Here is a 20,013-nt window from a genome sequence, read left to right as displayed (position 1 = left end):
ACAAATGAAAAACATAAATTCTGGGGAAAACCCACATTGATCCTTGTTTTTATGCTTTATTTGTTTTTTATTCCTTTTTTTCTTAGCCAACCCTTGCCCTTCAACTGAGAGAGATAACCTCCTCCTGAGACACTAGAAGAGAGATCTCACAGTAACATACATCATTATTAGTGTAGTGGCAGTTCAGCCATGTCCACGATGACAGAGGTAGAAAAGCCTCTTCATTACATGCTGTGAAGTCAGAGTTAAGAGTCGTGGGTGGGTAAGAAAGCCTGAGATCTGGCCTTATTAGTAACTCCCATGAAAGATGTAGAAAAGGTACCATTGTTGGATCACTATTATCGAAGTTTGTGCTTTCATTCGTCGTCTCGCTGTGCTATCAAAAGCTAGGCTATTGGATGTGAGTTTGTCATGCCAAAGATGCCACCCTAAGTGGACAACGTGCAAGGGAAGCTTTTTAGTAAAAGCTCTTTGCTGCAGGAAGCAGTGAGTGTACCAGAAATGTCAAAGGGTTGAAATTGTCATGTGTTGCTATGGTTCGGCGAGCAGCTGGAGTTGTGTTATCTTTTTGAAAAGGCCAATATTAAGGTCCTGACCAGAAGTGTTCATTTTTGTGTCCAAGGTACTTTCCTGTAGGCTTAGGAGTGTTGCTGTGGAACTTACTGGCTTCTTAAATATACTCCACTTCCCTAAATCCTCCTCTCCCTTACTCCTGGCAGCTCTGGCTGTTTCCTGAGTACTTAGCTCAAGTGCTAGTTAGAGCTGTTGGGTGCTGGAAGAAAGGCTTGTGTCTCCCCATGAAAGTGGCCGCATGTAAAGAGGAAGTAGAAGACAATTTTCTGTATAAAAACATCTGAAAGTCTTTGAAATCCATTGGGATAGGAGTTTTCTGTAAGTGTTTGCGAACTGAAGCCCAACATTTTCCATCTGGAAACGAGAAAGTTGAACCCTGAAGTTGGGAAGCCACTGGAACAGCCACCCTTGAGGCACAGGGATTCAGCAACACTTGAACTCCTTGAATCAGTCCTAGAAGCCTTTTCTAAACACATGATCTAGACCGTGAAAAATTGTGTGCTTGCAGCAGGAACAACAAGGCGAGTCTCTTCACGTTGCACTGTATAACAAGGGCCAAACTATGGAGTCACTGATGGCTCCACACAGCCTTCAGAAATTCAGGAATCTGTAAAATACTCACTAATGCTATTGACATACTATTGACCTAGGGTACGTTTCACATTTATTTCAGCTTCTGCTACCGCACCAGTTTCCTTGAACCTCAGTGTTTTTGATGTTGAGCTCTGAGAGGAAAACGTTTTTTTCCACCATCTCTTTTTAGTCACTCACTTTTCTGATTTTATTTATCAGCCTGTAACTCTATCAGTTCTGAAATAGAGTTTATTTGACCAAAACAGCTGGGGATAACAACTGCAGAAGAGGCTGTTCTTACATTCGGGAAAGCTCCCTGACTGCTCTTTCAACTCTGCTGAGACCGGCAGTGAATGCAGAGCCAGGAAAGTCTAGTGTGTAAATCTAACTTTACGATGGGTTTCTGGTTTTGGGTTTTTTTTTCCCCGAGTGGAGGTTAGTCTTATCAACCTGGGTAGCAATGCAATAATTTCTAATGGCTAGGTTTTGGACATTAACAACAGTGGACCGGCTCACAGGAGCATCAAGCAGGCATGGCTGGTTTTCACACCATGAGGCACGGGCTTGCTTTCTTTTTCCACCTTGCACCTAAATGTATAAACCCCCCTAAAACCAATATTTGATTACACTAAGGAACAATGTAAACTCTCCTAAATGACTAAAGGTGTATTTCCACAGAAATACATTAAATTCCACAGAACTTGAAGCTGATGAAAGCTTGGCCTGCTGCAGTCTCACCTTTCTCTCTACCCGAAACTGCCTATTTCCCCTGTTGTCTCAACACTGTAACAACATCAGCGCTATCTGAAGAAAGCAAATCATTTTTTTCATAAAGTGAAGACCCATTTCTGTAATTCCTCTGAACCAGTGAACCACACAGATGCATGATTACCAATTTAGATGCTGGAGGTCAGTGCAGAAAGAAACATGTGGTTCAAGGTAGCCCAGATTTGGCTTGGCTGGAATTGCTGTAGAAGTGCATCTTCCAACCCTCCCCTCCCCTCCGTGTTTCCCAAACAAGTTGTTCAATGTCCCTTAATGTGGTGTTGCCTTGAAGAAGAACCCTTGTGCATTGCATGACCTCCTTTGGAAGATGGGTTTGTCTAACCCTGTCTCTAAAGCCTTCCTCTTCTTCTGAATGGAGTGCTGCTCAGAAGGCAAATTTGTCCACTGCATGGACAGGGCTGTGCTTCTGCTCTCCCTGGCTCCCTGTGCAGGCAGCAGTCCTCTTTTTTCTCTGTAACCCAGTGGAAGTAAAGCAACATCTTTCCAGACTTCAGTTTAATTTTGGTTAAAATGGGCACTGTCATCAGAAAGTCAGTATAAGGAAAAAATATAATTTGAGGGAGAATTCAGGTGTTTAACAGAACATAAAGATAGGCTGCACTGCAGTACTTAGGATTTAGCTACTGTATTCATACAGAGTGACTTTGTGGCTAAAGATGAGCAGAAGTTAGTTTTAGTTTATGTTTGTGCCAATTAAATTTCACTTTTTCTTAGAGTGGTCACAATCTCAGAAAGAAGGGAATACACGTTAGAAGCCCTGAAAGAAGAGCTTAAAGGGTGACCCAACTGCACTAGAGGCTTATGTCATTTGTTTTTTGAAGTTACATACAGAAGGAGGAAAAGGAAATGATACTTTTGTGCATGGCAGAAATAGATGATAGATTCTAATGCTAGATGAACTAGCACTTGTTCAGAAACCTCTCATACTCTATGAGGATTTTGACTGTTTTACGGGACATGAATGAGCGAAAACAGGACTGTTTCCAGGGTTGGGAGCAACCTTGAGGAGCTCATGGGACTTGAACTCATGATGCAGCACATGACAACACTTCTCAGTGAACAAATGGGTGGAAAGAGGGGAGTCAGCTGTTACCAGCCTCTTACTTCATTCATTGGTACTTTTGAGTGATGGCATGAATACCTAAACACTGGTCTAAGTACAAAAGCTAGTATTGAAAAGTGTTTCAGAAGCCAAAATGCAAGGATGAAACACAGGGGCTTTTTTCCTGTCCGGGCTGCAAAAGTCATCCAGGGAAGTTGAACCATGAAGCATGTGAAAAAGGAAAGAGGAGGATTGTGCTAAGCAGTAATAGATAAAAACTGTCACTGCTAGGGCTGGTTATTGCAGTGGTATTACTGCAATCATTGCTAATAGACATCATCTATACACAGGAACAGTAAGTGCACTGCAGAACCTATTTGGAGGGAGAGATTCTTCCCACGTCCCTGAAAATGCAGAACTCACCAGTGCTACTGATCTCCAGAGGAAAGCACAACCTGTTAGGCAAATCTTTAGCACAAAAGCTGAGTTGAGGAAACATGTCCAAACTACATTTTAGAAGGGCAGCGGCTTCCTGGAAGGTCCTGAATGTCTGCTCAGCCAGGAGGCAGGTAGCACTGTGGTTCCTGACTGAAAGAAGTCTAAGCAAAGGTACTAAATTACCCTGTCCTCAGTAGGAAAGAAACTAAACCAGCCCCCAAACAAACCAAGTTGTCTGGGATAATGGGGGAGATATGTAATCAGTTTGGTTTTGACTTGCATGATTTCAAACACTTGTGCTTGCAAGGACTGCAAACCCCGGTGCCTCACATCTGCAGGAGACAAACATTCCATCCGCAGATGCACAGCTGGCACCAGGTGAAAGGTCAAAAAACCCAATAAGGTACATATTTATGGTCTAGAAACACGAGCAGGCAGCAAGTTTCTGAAAAATTTACCAGTACATGCCCTGAAAAGGGCTTCAGTCAGTGCTATGGATTGCTAGACAGCAAATTGTCAGCATCTCAGGTGTTTCAGAGCTGTAAAATAGAGCTGGAAGTTGAACGCTTCAGCAAGGACTGGAAATGTTCCTATCACAGAGGGAAGTAATATTGGTCCTGAGAACGGTACTCTGGAGACGGGAGGTAGCTGACCTTAATGTATGAAAAAGCAAGCCCTTTCTTTGCAAAACCAAACAGAGACTTTCCTGTGGCATGGACAGGATCCCTCCAAAGGAGCCATGTAATCTCAGTTGGAAAGAGGTATTTTGGCAGAGAACTGCACTCTGGGGTTGCCAGGATGGGAACCTTCTATCCTTTGGAACTTTCTGAGCAGAGTTTGCTTTTGCCTGATCCTGTTACAAGTCCCTCTTCCCCCTGCTTGCAGTCGTGTCTCTCTCCGCTTCCTTCCCACGCTGGAAGCAGTAATGTGATGATCTGCGCCTCTCTTACTGCTTTCTGCGGGGAAACACTGCTTTGGGGAAACCCAATTTTCACTTCTCCATCTGCTGCTCTTTCCCACAGATGTTTTGGGCTGCATTCAGCATGGAAGGAAGAGGGTAAGAAAGAGGGAATAGTGTGTTTGGCTCTATATTCCCTGTTTTCAGCAGTTTGCTAGCGCTGTACTTGCTTGTGCAGAGAACTGTGCCCAAAGAGGTGAGTGTGCCATCACACGGGCGCGAGGGTCTGTTTTGCTGCGTGATCAGGCCCCTGTTCTGTTTAGCTCTCTGCTAAAAAAGAGAAGTGACTGTGGGATCCTCCCTGCCCAGCTGGATTTGATTTGCCATGATTTGTATGTAGTGGGTTAACAGCAAGATTTTTCTTTTTTGGTAATAAAATCACTAAGTTGTATGCTATTACTTGAAAACTGACTCCATCAGTGTTTCTGTAGGTGAACCATTTTAACAAGCATCCACCAGCCTCATGGGCTATTTATTTAAACCAATAATTTATGCTTTTCAAAAAAATACAGCAATGTTGAAAAGGGTGATTGGGGATGGGGGGAGGGGAAAGTCTACATATATCCCAAACCAAACCATTAAGCATTTCCTTAAGAGAAAGGAGAGCAAGCCATTCATGGCCTGCCTGGTGCAATCTTTCTGGTTCAGGTTTTATTGTTGTGCTTTGTCACTGGCCCTAGGGAGTTTGTAAATTAAGTAGATTCAGATCTCATGCAAGACCTAGAAGCCGTCACCTACTTCACAGTGTTAAAGAGGGCAGTAGTAGGGAGTGGTTTCCCATGCCCATGTCATCCTCAGCACGTGTGGATCACTATATGATTACTATGCAGTTGTTCACATTCTGCGGCTGCTTAAGCAAATAGTATTTATATGTAGCCAGAGTTCATCCTTCTTCCTTTCGAGCCACAAAGAATGACATTGATTTATATCTGTACAAATATAAAGCTTTTATTTGCAAAGGGCTGAAAGGCTGAGGCAACACTCTTGTTTTCCCTTCTCCTAAGAGGTAAGCAGTCTGTTAGCAGGAAGGCTAGAGAACTGCAACACAAAGAAGCAGCCCACTGCTCATTCATTGTTTTGGCTTATAAGCCCTAGTTATCTGAATTTCATGAACCTCATCCTTTGCCCAAGCCTCCCCACCCCTCCCTGGGTTCAGAGTGCTTGCTCTGTCTGCAGAGAGGAGCCTCCTGGCCAGAATCTGTTTCACCTGGTCCTCAGTCAGTGCAGTGCTGTTTGAGTGTGAAGGTGCCCTGCAAGGCAAGAATGCTGCCTCTGGTGAAGGATGAGCTGTACCAGGGTGTGTGGTACCAGGGTAATTTTTGTTGTGTGAACTCAGTGGTGATGCTGCAGTAGCTTTGCTGACATGCTGTGCAGAAGAATCCAGCTTTTAGAAATGTGGTGCTCCTCCTCCTCAGAAGCCGTTGCCTTTGCTGATGGAGGTAGTTGTTTTGAAGTGAGTGTGGAAGCAGGATGGAATAACTCCTTGGAAAGAAGTAATCTTTAGTAATTAAATTCAGTAATTAAATTAGTTGTCAGGCCAAAGACCTGAAGAGCTCTTTGGAGCTGTATCAGTGAGGGGAGGAGGAGTGACTCTGGATCTTGTCACTGGCACAGTGAGGTGCTAAGGGGAAATGGGTGTGTGATGGGTGATGCAGTCCTGCATTGCTCCTTCCCATTTGCTGCAATTCACGGACAATCAACATGTGCAATTCAAAGCAGCTTCAGACAGTATAACTCACACATCCAATGGATTGATACAGACTCAGAGAGGGGCATTCAAGATATTTCCAAACAATCCTGTTATTGTGTGAAGTGAACATGTGCCAGTCTTCCAGAATGTGTGCTCACCAGTAACAATGCCAAAGGCAGGCACCAGCATAAAGCTGGTATGCATGAAGGGCAAAGCACATCCAGTGGGTTTCCTGCACTAAAAGCAAAACAGAAAGCACTGATGAGATTCACATGAGAATGAATCACATCTGATTGTGGTTTGAGTTGGTGATTGACGGAAAATATTTCAACTTTCACATTTCTATTTATTACTTCATGCTGTCAGCTACTTTCCGTGTAAGTGACAGGGTATGTGCTTTGACCTTGGTATGTCTACCAATAGTACTTACAAACAGATTTTGTTTCATCTTACTTTGCGGGTTTTGATGATTTTTTTTTATTGGTTAGAATCCTTTTTTTTTTTTTTTTTTTCTGTGCTAACTCTGTTCCTCCCTGCACAAAGAGTTCTTTATACGAGCATGAGTTGGTCTACAAACTCAGACCAGTGAGGAACCACTGTTGATCATCCTGTTTTAAATATGTTTCCTGAGCTACTTTGTGCTCTGTTTTGTCAATTTCTTTCACTTATTTGAAAATATTCTTCCAGATGGACCCTGCTGTGTCCAGTGTTAAGGCACCTTTATGCTCTCAGCCTTGCTGCGTCAGCCACCCGAAACACACTGGATGGCTTAGTAGAGGCTATACCAGCCTTTGTAACCATTCTGTCAAAAAAAGAAGGGCTGGAGTCTGTGATTTCATGGACTTTATGGTCTCTGTCTTCATCAGCAATCACTTAATGAAAGATGATGCTAACCACCTCAGAGGGACATGGTTCTCAAAGGAACAGTTGGAGAATAAAATACATTGTGTTCCTGTCTACACAAGTGAAGTTAAGAATGGGAGCAAGTAATTTTTATCTTAGTGAAAAGGCAGGGGACGGAAGAAAAAAAATTGTGTAACCAGAAGAGGAGATGCTAAGATGTGGCAACCTTATGTAGATCCAGGCCTGGAGGTTGGTGGCCCTGCCTGTGGCAGTGGGGTTGGAACTCTATGATCCTTGGGGTTCCTTCCAACCCAGATCATTCTATGATTGTATGTGTCTTTTCCCCTTATAAATATGAATAAATAATATATTAGGTTGTGTGTTATTGAAATGACTACTGAGAACTTTACATCAAAATTTTATTAACATGACTAAGTGTATGACCAGGTTTTAGATTTGATTCTCTTGACTGGAAAGGAAGATACTGTGTGGAGATGATGCAAAGCAATGTAGGTGACAATGAGGTAACCAATATTCTTTTGGTGTGAGAAATGTGTAAGATCAGTTGAAAAAGGATGCCTGGTTGCCTCTCAATTTTTTGCAAACTAAAGTATTTGACATCTTCTTTGATTCAGTTTCCACACACAAAAGCTGAGCATGTCAGTTAATACGTAACACTATGGATACATATACTCTCATCTTTAAACAAGAGTATGAGGTGAATGTTTAAATTAATGGTTCCCAAACTGTGGTCTGCAGCTAATATGCAAGGCCAGAGTTAGCGTCAAGAGTTCTGAGCTTCCCATCTGTATACACAGGCAGTCTGTGAGAAAATCTGCATTGAAAACAACTTGAAAGGTTTCTTTTAAATTGATTTAATGAAGTCAATTCATTCCATTACTAGCAGAAATGATCAATGATTCACCGACAGCTGCCATAAGACCTTATGAGGACTTCTACGGTCCTGAAAATTTGGAAGAGTAAGTGCTTTTTGGAAGCGAGTAAGTTCACCTTTTTCCACAAATGAAACTGTCATCTTATGCTAATATAAGATAATAAAATTTATTTATGAATCAGTGTTTGGACACCAAAGAGACAGTAAGATGATCAGCAGCTTTTTGTTTAATAGGGCAGTTTTCAAATAGGGTCATAACTTAAAAAGAGAAAAAGCTTCAATTGCAGTCCATATGACTATGGCCAGATATTAGGAAAAAAATTTCCAGCTAGAGGTTACTTTGGAAAATGCCTATGGCTCCTATGGTTTTAAGAGCATGTATGCAGACATACATGTCTGGGGTAGTCTAGTTGTGCGTATACCTTGCCACATAACGGGGCAGGAGTAGGTCTCTTGTGGGGAACCTTTCAGCACTGCATTTTTCTGCTTCTTGCACACTGTTTTTCTTCCTCGAAGAAAATTAGTAGGGAGAACAAAACTAGAAGCTTGCTTTGAAGGTTTTGAAGACTTTCTGACTTGACTGGTAATGAGAGACATGTGCATAAAAAGAGAAAAATTATTCTCTTGAGAACCTAAGTTGGCCTGCTGTTCATGTTACATCAACACTAGCTTCTCTACTTGTTCTACTAAAAATGAACAATTCCCATTGTCTTCAGTACTGTTGCTTGGAAGTTGTAGATCTGGTCTTGGCTTGCACTCTTTGTGTTTATGTATGTGTGAGGTGTTTACTTGGTGTCTAAAAAGCATGTGCAGGAACATCATACTAGGCAAACTGTCAGTAAATGAGAGTTGAAGTAACTGTTTCCTTTCAGAAGAGACGTTTTATGATTTGTTGGAAAAGGGCAAGAGTAGAAACAGCTTAATTTTTTTAACTTGATTTTGTATTTGTGAAAAGAAAATGCTTTTGCTTTACATTTTTTCTTCTTTCCAACCATAATTCAGCTCATTACCAGGATTCACTTGATATATACACTTAATGTTTGAAGGAGTTGCAATCTCCATTACCGAAGGCAGCAGTGACCTGTAAGGAAAGACTGAAGTAACAGAGGTTGCTTCATGCCATAGGCTGCTGAAGGAAGTCATCAGATGTCCTTAAGAATTGCTGCATATAAAAAACAGGAGTATACTTTTACTGATTTCCAGCAGTGATGGTTTTATATTTCAGGAAGAGCAGTAGAGGCAAGACATTAGGAAAAAAAAAAAAAGAAAAAAAAAAGCACGGCAAATGAAGACATAAAACAGATCTCCAAGACAGGGTGCATACTCTTAATGGCTGGTGGCTTTTAAAAACATGTTAAGACATTGTCTTTCCCCAAGGCATGTGGATCACACGTACTTTCTGCAATGTCTGTGTACTGCTATCACAACACAGAGTAAGGACAGAGCACTCCAACAGCTTTGCTACTTTGTTTGGCTTTTGTTTTTAAGATTAATAAACAACATGTCAGACAGCAGTAGATAAATAAGTAACCTGCATTACTTGTACAAAAAGTCATATAAATACAAGTTTGCTGCTTTGTTTTCTTTTTGGAGAAAGAAAACATCCTTTCATGAAACAGCCAGCAAACCTTTTCAACTGAGATGCTGCCAAGTCACAATTCAGAGGACAGACATACGAAATTAAATCCACACCGTACCACAACACAAGTGGCCCTTCCAGATATGATCCTGCAAGTTTATCCTACGCAGAGTTACACAGCTGCAATTGGTCATGTGTTCATCTGAATATGTTTTGCAATTAAACTAATGAAAATTCTTCCCCATACTGCTTTTTGTTAATTACCGTACTAGAAATATCCACCACATTGTCATCGTCATCATCATCATTATTATTGTTGTTGTTAAGGAACCGTCCTTCATTCCATGCATAATTATAATTTCACAAGTTAAAAACATCATCCCTCCCTCATGTCATAGTCTATAAAGCACTCTGTGCATAGTGAAGCAGATCCCCAATTAAATGCAAATGCTATTAAAATTAAGAGAAATACGTTATTACTGGTAGTTTTAGAGGAACAAAATTATGGGAAGATTAAAAAAAAACCCCAAATAGTTTTATCTGAACAAAATAATGTACAATTATTAATATTGCACTTTTTGTACAAGAAATCCTAATAAATATACAGAAAAGATATACATTTACATACATAGAAAGACATTCTTCTTTTTTTTTTAAATAAAATGTTACACTGATGCTTAGCAACGCTATTTCTCGAAGACCCATTTCTAGCAAGAGTGTCCACTGCTGTATGTATTTTGAAGCAACCCAGCTTGAGACGGCTTAATGTCATGAACTTGGCACTGACCTCAGGAGTGGACTCCCAGCCTTCCCAAAAAAATCCACACATCAAGGAAGCTGCAACACAGCAGTCCTTTAATGGCATTTCATTACTGTACCACAAGGCATGAGCCCCACCGGGGGCAACAGGAGAGCCACAGCCAAGCCGTTAATTTAATGAGATTGAATTTGATATATTCAATTGGTCTTGAACCAAAGCCTCTGATTCAGATAGCTCTCGTTTAAAGTTTCACAATGCTCAAACCCCCTACTTTGCAGATTTCCTCTAACTTTAGGGCTGGTTCTGAGCAGAGCAGAGAGTGCTCAGGGACCCAGTGGATGAAGCACTTCACTGTCTGAATCACCACTGCAGCTGGACAGGGGGACAGACTCACAGCCAGCATGCAAAGTCACACTCTGGGTGCAATGTTTGAGCCTTGCTTTTTTAGATCGCATCTTCAGGGTGTTATACATGGGCTTAAAATTGTGCTGCTTTATAGCACCTGGTTTGTTGTGGGAGGCAGCTGGAGAGGAGCAAGTTCGTTAAAAATACTGGCATTAGCCCCCTGGGGATGATACTGAATCCATTCTGTTGCCACTGATTAGGAATAACTACAAGAAATCAGAATATATCTCTTCTCTACTGCTTGTCCAAAAGGACTGTCTGTCAGAGGGGAGAAGTTTTATGTTAGCAGGATAGGAAAACCCACTTCCTCAAGTTCCTTTCCAAAACCCCACATCTGAAAGCCCCTGAACTGTGGGAACTGGTACTCCTCTCATTTCCAAAGAAGCATTAGTAGGATGGAGTATGTGAAGTGGCTGCTGCTACCTCAGACCCTATCTTTCCTGACTGTCCTCTCTACACAAGAACATTCACAGGCTTGCACTAGTCTGTCAATAGCCAATCATAGTTTCTCTCTTTTTCCTGGACAATAGCACTGTCGCCTTACCTATACGCTCAAAGCAACCCTCTGATTCCCAGTTCTCTCTCACAAAATGTTCCCTGGGAACATTTTCAAGTGTGTTTTAGACTCACTGATGTGACACAGCATTGTTCTACTTGCTTAGACACCATATCCTCAAAGATCACGAGGACTTCCCACTGAAATAGTTTAATGAGCTGGCATGAGGAGATGACAGAGGTTTAGAAATTAAAAAAAGAATCAAATCTTGGATGTAACAAATAGGTTTATAAAGAATATATGCTTTTATTCTCAAAGACCGAGGAAATATCTGTATATTGCATAGCTGAGTCCGCCATGACCTGGCAAGCTGTTTGATTATCTTTTTCATATTGTGGTGGCCCGATGTATTGCTAGGTTTTTGTTCTGATCCACTTCCCCATCTATCTACTGGTGTATCCCCAGATATGTACATGGATTATGGGCATCCCCACTTCTCTCAGGCCCATTGTTGGCGGCACAGGGCTTGCTGACTCTTTATGGTCTACCCTCATGACCGTGTTTTGCTTTGCTCTGTCTCCCAGATTTGCAGAAGGGAAAACTTGTCAAGTCCCTTTACAACAATGATTTGGTAAAAGGTTTTCTTTTTCTTTTTTTTTAAAGGGAAATAAATAAATAAAATGAAAAAAAGAATTCCATTCCATTTTCTGTAAAAGTCCTTGCCTCGGTGAAGCAAAGGCTGCGATCCCCTTGTTCCTCCATTTTCATTGCTTCCGTCTTCAAGCTTTTCCACAAGTCCCACAGCAGCGTGACTTGAATTGGGTTAGTTGACAGAGTTTGAGCTGCTTCACTTTCTCACAGTACCTTGTGGTGTCTCTACACTCCACTGCCAAAGGGGAAACAAAAAGGAGAAATGTTGATGAAGCAATAAAAGGATTTCTTACTTGAGAATACTTCATGGGGTGGTGGAGAGAGGGACCAAAACAGCTTTGTGTTGGGAGGCCTCACGATGAGCATGAGCTTGTCTTGCTGCAAAGGCTGAGTGGGGACTTCAAGCAGCCAAAAGCTGAGAGGAGAACATGTTGGGCAGCCTTTGCTTTCAGAGCCTGGGGAGAAGGCTTCTGAGGCTGCTCCAACACTCCATCAGATTGTCATCTACCAGCATTTTAGGGAGGCTCTAAGAGTTTCAAAACATTTGTTACACTAAAGATGAAGTAGTAGATAAAACTGGAAACTTATTTTAATAGAACAGCTCAAGGTACTTTGGCCAGTCTTTTGCATTTGAGAAGACAGCACTGGGGTGTGTTGTTGCCTGAGGGACTCCCACTTCCCATGCCAAGGCTGGAAAGGGAATTGTCACAGAGCAGTTGCACAGCCCTCTTCAGTGCCAATTAACTTCACAGTTGTCTAGATGTGGGACATTTCCATACAGCAGGAAGAGGCTGGAGGGACAGCAAAGGTCTTGCTCGATATCTGTAAGCTCCCTCAGCCCTTCCACTTCCATTAGGGCACTCCAAATTCAGCTCATGGTGTTTAGACCTGTGGAGTCTGCTTTGCTTCTACTAAGAGGGAGTCTCAGAGCTGGCACAGTTGCAGGCAAGTGCAGGCAGATTCTGCTGCTGCTTCTGCAATGATTGCACAGAAGGATGGCATCTGCCCATCAAAATCAGCACATGACATGAGGGTCAGAGAAAATGAAAAGATAGAAACTTGTGCTGCCTAGTGTCTCCAAGTGGACATTGCCATAGTGGGCATCATTTCCAAAAAGGCACATCATTTCTTCTTTTTTTGGATTTTAAAACAATATTCATAACTTATCTAGTCCTTTGGCAGGGCCAGTGAGTTGCTGGTCACCTGAAAGCAGCAGCTCCCACTTCAGAAATTCCCATCATCAACCTATCCACTTGATTTAGACTTTGTGTATTTTGACTATAGCCAGCAGTCTGTGATATGTTTTTTTCCTTCTGTCGGTACTATTAACGTAAAGTTAAGACTGCACCAGCCCTTTCACATGCTATCAGCAAGAGGATGCAATCCCAGGGCTAACACCATTGCAAACGAACCACAGTGGGTGCCATTTTCCCCTGGGGTGCTGAGTTTTGGACACTGCATTCTGCACACGGTCAGCCTGGAGGTTCTCCAGGACACCCAGCAGCAAGGTCCAGTGCTGGATTTCTGAGAGACAGATCTGTATTATTTCCTCCCCCCACACCGCGCTGTGTCCTCTCCTCTCAGCAATGTACCATTTTCACAGGGCTTGATGTTGCAGCGCTGCCAGTTTGCTGGCCGTGGCCTCCAGGAGCAGTGATGCTCCAGGACGGGCTTGTTGGTGCGGACGTGCACACAGTCCACACGCCGGGACTGGAAGCCGTAGTTTCCACATGTAGCTGTGCAGACGGTCCACAGGCTGACTCTCCAGTGCACGCCACAGATGTCGGTCCAGCAGTTCTGGGTGCTCAAAGGCCTGCAAGCAGGAGAGAGAGGAGGATGACCCATCACCACGCTGCCCAGGGAGCCAGCCCATGCAACTCCAGCTGTCCTGCAAGCTCCAGGGACAGCAAGCCTTGCATATCCCAAATGTAATTCACTTAGAATACTCTACGGGTCAGGTCTTCAGTGGGTGCGTGTGGGGGTAACTCCAGTGCATTGATGGGCACTTTGGAACTGCACTCAAGAACCCGACCCTCAGTGGACACACACTGGTATAGCACTACTGGAGCTAAATGAACACTTAAACTATTTGAGGATTTGGCTGAAGCGTCCTCTCCATGAAGTACCAAACAAGAGGTGAGCCCAAAAATATGCAAGAAATGAAGAGGCAGCCAATGAGACCCATGAGGGCTTTGCAACTTTTTTAATGGAACAAACATGATTCTCTGAAACTCTCTTTTTCCATTCAATTCAGTCTTACTGAAAATACACAGGCACACTTGGTTCCCACCTGTTTGTCACACAAATAAAAATACATGAGTGGGAAACAAAGGGCCGATTATATTAACTTTCAGTCATGACTGGGCAGGATTTACATAACTAAGTCATGTAAATTAAATGTCTACAATGTTGACAGTGGAGTTTCTCTTCAGGAAAACAAAAGCTACAGAATACTTTTTTCTTTTTCAATAGTTAGAGCTTGTATTTAAGAAAGTGAGAAGGAAACTGGCATCTTAAGAAGACACAGCACAACGTTTCAGTCAGGATTTCCCATGCCTAGAAGACTTTCCAGTTGTTGGCCAAATAGTGTTTTTTTCTGGGGCTTATGGGAAGAAATAGCGAAACCTGGCTTTAAGTTTGGTGACATTTGTGCCACGTAACTGTAGGGGTTGCAGCATGAGCTCTTTGTTCCATAGGGGAAACCCAAAAGTTGTCAGTGAAGCCACTAGTCCGTGGAACACCTCTACTAAGGGTAGCAGTTTCAGACATAAGAGACTCCTGTCCTAACCTTGCTAAGGCACTGCATTGATCCGATGACACAGAAGTCCCATCTTTGGTTTGGCAAAATATCTGTCTGTGCTGCACAGCCAGCCGTGGTCCAATGCAAGGCCCGTTACACTACGAACACAAAAAAAAAATCACTTGAGAGAGGGAAAAGGCAGGACACGTTTCCATTTTATAAGTCTTCAGGTGAAATATACTGCACACGGCCCAAAATGATCTAGAAAATAAGGATGATGCAATTGGCTTTTTTGCAAGGATAATCCAGTCCTTATCTGGAATTCCACAGGGAATGAAAATTTGCTTCTTCCATATGAAATAATAATTCCGAGTTTTACGAGAGAAATTTCCAAAATACACAGGAAAGAATTAAGTGAAACTGTTGCCATGTAGTCAACAATAACAAGTTCTTGTAGCTAAACAGAGTTTTACTATGAAAATTAAAAAAAAACCCACCAGATGCAGTGGAATGTATCATGCATAGTACCCCATGCAAATACAGAATGCAGGTGCAACAAGCAACAGTATTACTCTAACCTCTAATACAATGTGACAGCACTTGCCACTGTTTTCAAACAGCCTTACCACAGGCTAATTATAAAAGGAGGCAAAACATGTCATAAATCACTGAGTTAGCTGATAGGTATTACTCTGGATAATTATTTTTTCTGCCACTTTTTGCATGGCAAGAAGCCTCACATACCTTTACCTGAGGCATCATTTCAATTAGATGTGTGACTGCTCTGGTTTTGTCAAAATGCTTTTTCCCTTTGAAAATGTTTATTTCACCTGTTAAAGTAATATTTGTAGCTGGCTTTAACCTGTGGCAAAATTGGCTTCAGACCCTGTCTCTCATTCACATTATATCCTGTGTGAAACACCACCCTGAAGATCTTTGGGCTAAAATGTGTGAGTTTCTATTTCTAAGTATGGACTGTGGTGGACTCCTCAACCTTCACGTGTGGATCAGTCAGGGTAGAAGCGGAGAGAGGAAGTATAAGAGCACATAATGACCAGTTTGGGGTTATAACCAAATACGTATTAAGTGCCTTTTCAGGAAATCTCATAGCTCACAGAGAGACAAAGACAAAACTCTTCTGGGGGTTCTCACAATAAAGCAAGTACTCAGAACATTTGGTATGTAAAGAGTGAAGCTTTTGAACATTGATTCCTGTATGAAGTTGCAATGAGAGAATTTGAAAATCTGCAAAACAGCATAAAGTAGTCTGAAGATGTTTTTAGCCTTCCATCCTGCTTTCTACCTTGAAGCAAATCAAGAAAGCACTTGCTTTTTGACATTTTCAGGCAACAGCAACTTCATAAAACTGGGTTATTGTACAACCTCCTTGACTCAATCCCACCACAATCACTGGTCCTAACATTTGCCAGCCAAAACTGAAAAGCACTCACTGGATGGTAAGGGGAATTCAGGCTGGGAGAAGACTATTTCACATATGTGCCACCTGTCACCATACACAGGAGCTGTGGGTGATCTTTCCACTGTGGGTCTGCAGTAAAATTCCTATTCAGAAGCTGCATTGCCAGGTCTTGCAGGGAGCTACAGAAATCCAAGTATGCAATGCATCAAATACAGAGTTGAAAGAGCTGAGCAAATTAGTTGCTTAAAAGCCTGCAGACCTTTACCTAAAGATATCAGGGTGCAAAATTACCCCTCTCATTTTCTGTCACTTTTTCCTAGCCTACAGTGCAATGTGTTCCTCAGACTGCTGGCTTGTTCCTTACCTGGCCCCAGGAAGAAGCTGCCCACTCCACACAAGGCTGCCTGTTACAGTTCTGTGTGTCCACAGGGCGCTTGGACACCTGGGCACAAGCTTCATTCAACATTGGAACAGAGCTGCCTTTTGCTGTCAGGCGCTGACATGTCACTCGTCGCATCTGGATGCCTCCACCACAGCTCCGTGTGCAAGGAGACCACGATGTCACCATCCACCTGTGAGGGAAAGGCAAACGGGTCAGAGGGAAGACGCATGCCACCGTCTGCAGCATCACTCACGTCAACAGGTCTTTATGCATTGGACCAAAGAAAAGCAAAAATGGCTTGGTTCATTTAGGGTGAGACCCTGGAAAGTGCCAAGTACCTCAGCCTCACATAGTGGCCACTGAAAAGTGCTCAGAGGATGAAAGCTGAGAAAAGAGCACATTTTTCATTGAATTATCTTTCTGAAGGCTATTTGGGCCCAGAATTCATTTCCTAGCTATTAAGGCTCCTTTTAAAGGCTTAGTAAAGGGGGACTGAGCATGGCTGCTCTTACATCACTGTGGTGACATTGAGGCATTGGTCACAGGCTACAGTCACAATGATAGCAATGACTAAGGGAAACTCTACACTGGTCAGGCTGTTCTAGGCTCCCTGGTTCAAGAAGGACATGGAGCTACTGGAGAGGGTACAAAAATGAGCTATGAAGATGATCAGGGGACTACAACATCTCTCTTATGAAGAGATGCTAAGGGACTTGGGGATATTTAGCCTAGAGAAGACTGAGGGGGGATCTTATCAATGTTTATAAATACTTGAGGGGCGGCTGTCAGGAGGATGGGGACAGTCTGGTTTCAGTGGTGCCCAGTGACAGGACAAGAGGCAGTGGGCACAAACTTGAAAACAGGAAATTCCATGTAAGCATGATAAGGAACTTCTGTACCCTGAGGGTGGAGGAGCACTGTAATTGGCTGCCCAAAAAGGCTGTGGAGTCCCCTCTGGAGACATTCAAAACCCACCTGGATGCTGTCTTGTGCAACCTGCTCTAGATGATCGTGCTCTGGCAGGGGGTTTGGGCTAGATGATGTCCAGGGGTCCCCTCTAACACCTACCATTCTGTGATTCTGTGAAAACTATGTCTGTAAAGTTGCTGAAATAGGTCACAGGCCACTTAGGACTTTCCAATGACAGAACAACCAAAGTCTTGCTGGGTCCTGCTGGTGTCTGCCTGCTCTGTTATTTACGACAGCTGGGATAATCCTGACAAGCCCGAAAGTTGCTCAGGGATGGTGCACAGTCAGCCCAGGGATCTTCTTTCTTTTCTCTTGAGCTCAGACTGTGCATTCACTGGCTGAGGCCCTGAACTTGCTGGGGGGTAAAAAATCCAGTCTAACTAGTAAAAAGCCTGTAACAACAGAAAATAATAGCTCAGGTTGAAACTCTTACTGAGACAGACAACACATTTTGTTTCTTTAAGGATCATTAAGTGAAACATTTGTACATTTGGGTTTGGGAAGGAGGTAGGAAGGAACAGGAAGGATGGAACTGATTACTAGTTTCCTGAAGGTTTTATGGTCAAGTCAGCAGTTTGCTTCATTAAATTTCAGGATACTCAGCAAGACTTGTGTGTTATTCGGAGGAAAATAGTGCCTATCACAGTCCCTACCAGCAGCGTTTATGATTACTTAAAAATTAGGCAATAGCTGTTCTCCAGTCCCATGGAAAGGCATCCATTGCTATTCCTCAGCCTTCTGCAGGTGATTAGCTCCCATGGTTGCACAGACAAGTATATAAACCAACACACTCCCCACACAGAAAACAAAAACGCTTCTATTTTTCAAGCAGTTTGGTGAGGCTGAAGTGGAAGGTTCTGTACGCCACATAAAGCTTTTCTGCACTGCAATTAACTTTTATTTCCAAGGCAACATCTCAGCAGTTTCTCAAGAGCTGAGGGAGTGTTGTGGGTTGTGTTACAGTTCAGGGAAGGTATAAAAAGACATAAACCATTCCCAAGGAATTTATGGTCATCACTAAGGAAAACTGCTGCTAATGAGTGTGTTTCATATTTCACTAAATCTCTTTTTGTTTCCTTCTTATGACTCATCTGACAACTCAGAAAACATTTCCCTTCAAAGAGGGTTAGGAATGTATTTTAAAATGTAATTAAACAGAACTTCACCATATACTCAAGACACAGCAAGAGTGGTAAATCTGAATGATTCCTTCTCATCAGGATCTTGACACCTCTCCTTGCCTCAGCTTAGACTCCTTTTCACCACAAGTCCCAAATAACTGTTGAATGAGAGATGTTGTGCTAAACTTTTCTCGAGATCCTGCCTACTTTTAAGTGCTTGTGTACTGAAACACATCATGTCCACAGCTGGAATATGGGAGAGGAGGGCATAAAACCCCAGAAGAATATGGAAAAGCATATTTATACATCTCAGCCAAGGAGTCACTAAATTGCAGAAGTAGGACACGTAGGACTCATAACACTACACTACACTGATTCTCCAGATAGGCACTCAGGATCTGTTGTTTTCAGCAATGTGTGTCAACGAAGAAAAGCATTTTACATGGGGAAGAAGCAGCAGAGGAAGATATAAGTGTAGTCAGAAGTCTTTCAAGCTATCCTGGCTCCACTGTGTTTAACAGTAACTGGAAACAGGATGACAGGGGCAGAGCTACAATCCCATGGAAACCACAAAGTAGCGATGTCCAAAAGTAGGCAGAACTCAGCTTGACCCCTCCTTTGCACCCACTAGATCTGATGGACATGCCCATTTTACTAAATACACTTCCACTCCGCTAAGGGAATTCTTTGCAGCTGCAGCTATGGTTCTGCCTGTACTGATACTCAGGCAACACGGAAACTCAGAGTAAAACCCCAAAAGAGATGCTAAACTTAGCTTCTTGTCTTTTATGTTGTTGGGATAAATTGGCACGAAGCCATGTGGAACACAAAAAAGATAGGACCCTACAGTTCTTGGGTGACAAAACTCCCATATGTACAAAGCTCAGAACAGGCATGACATTTACATCCAGTGTAGGGTGAGGCTGGAATCGCACAAGACAACTTAAGATGTTTAATTTGCTACTGAAAAGTGTTAAATTACCTCTCTATTATTTTCTAACCTAATTATTGAAGGAGCAAATTCTTTCTGCCATGTATTGTCAAATTTTTCCACAAATCTTCCTACAAATTCCCAACTGGCTAGGATAAGCACTCATAAATTCCCTTTTAGCCATGACTTTTCTGCAGGCAGGCTGCAACAGCGTCATGTCATAGGCAATGCTAAGACCTCCTCAAGCACATCTTAACAGCATGGATGAAGTTTTAACATGAGACAGACAAACCGTGAAGGACAATCTCTCCTGTTGCATGCGATAGGCTGCAGGGCTGGCTTGGGCTTCTCTTTGCAGTGGGATATGTTGACTTCGGCCCCATCCAGTAAGCACCTCAGCTGTGGTAGCTGCACCCCTCTGTGGCCGCAGGAAGCCGAACAAGGCATCAGCTTGTCCACTGACCATTGGTATTCTGCCAAAAAAGTGTGGGAGAGACACAGTAACACTCAAAAACTGCTAGCAGGACACCTAGAGGAAAGTAAGAGTCAGAGGTGTTCTCCAGGATGAAGTATCTGGACCCTGTGTCTCATGTGAAGGGGGGAGCTGCTGACGTCTACAAAGCACCAAACAATGAACAAAGGAGGAACAGGATCAGAGACCGTGTAAGCCACTGAGTGCCACTCAGTGTGACATATCCAGGTTTTTTGTGTTTAGAAGCATTAGGCATGGAAAGTGAATGACATGATGGAGCAGATGTCCT

General features: G+C 42.8%; 1 protein-coding gene across 1 annotated transcript in view; it reads right to left on the bottom strand.

The window, feature by feature from the left end:
* Nucleotides 1-11,817: 11,817 nt before the first annotated feature.
* The window catches only part of ADAMTSL1 (ADAMTS like 1), a gene marked incomplete at both ends in the record, with an annotated part of 454,988 nt that continues 446,792 nt past the window's right edge, over nucleotides 11,818-20,013 (bottom strand). Inside the window, 5 exons of the mRNA XM_084278732.1 lie at nucleotides 11,818-11,924; nucleotides 13,282-13,502; nucleotides 14,478-14,587; nucleotides 16,214-16,421; nucleotides 19,545-19,725. Coding sequence (XP_084134858.1) covers nucleotides 11,818-11,924; nucleotides 13,282-13,502; nucleotides 14,478-14,587; nucleotides 16,214-16,421; nucleotides 19,545-19,725 — 827 coding nt within the window. The remainder of the gene's footprint in view (nucleotides 11,925-13,281; nucleotides 13,503-14,477; nucleotides 14,588-16,213; nucleotides 16,422-19,544; nucleotides 19,726-20,013) is intronic.

The sequence above is a fragment of the Gallinula chloropus genome (genome assembly GCF_964237585.1).
Source record: "Gallinula chloropus genome assembly, chromosome: Z".
NCBI classification, from domain to species: domain Eukaryota; kingdom Metazoa; phylum Chordata; class Aves; order Gruiformes; family Rallidae; genus Gallinula; species Gallinula chloropus.
Note: the sequence above shows the minus strand (reverse complement) of the source record. Positions and strands in the feature narration are given on the sequence as shown.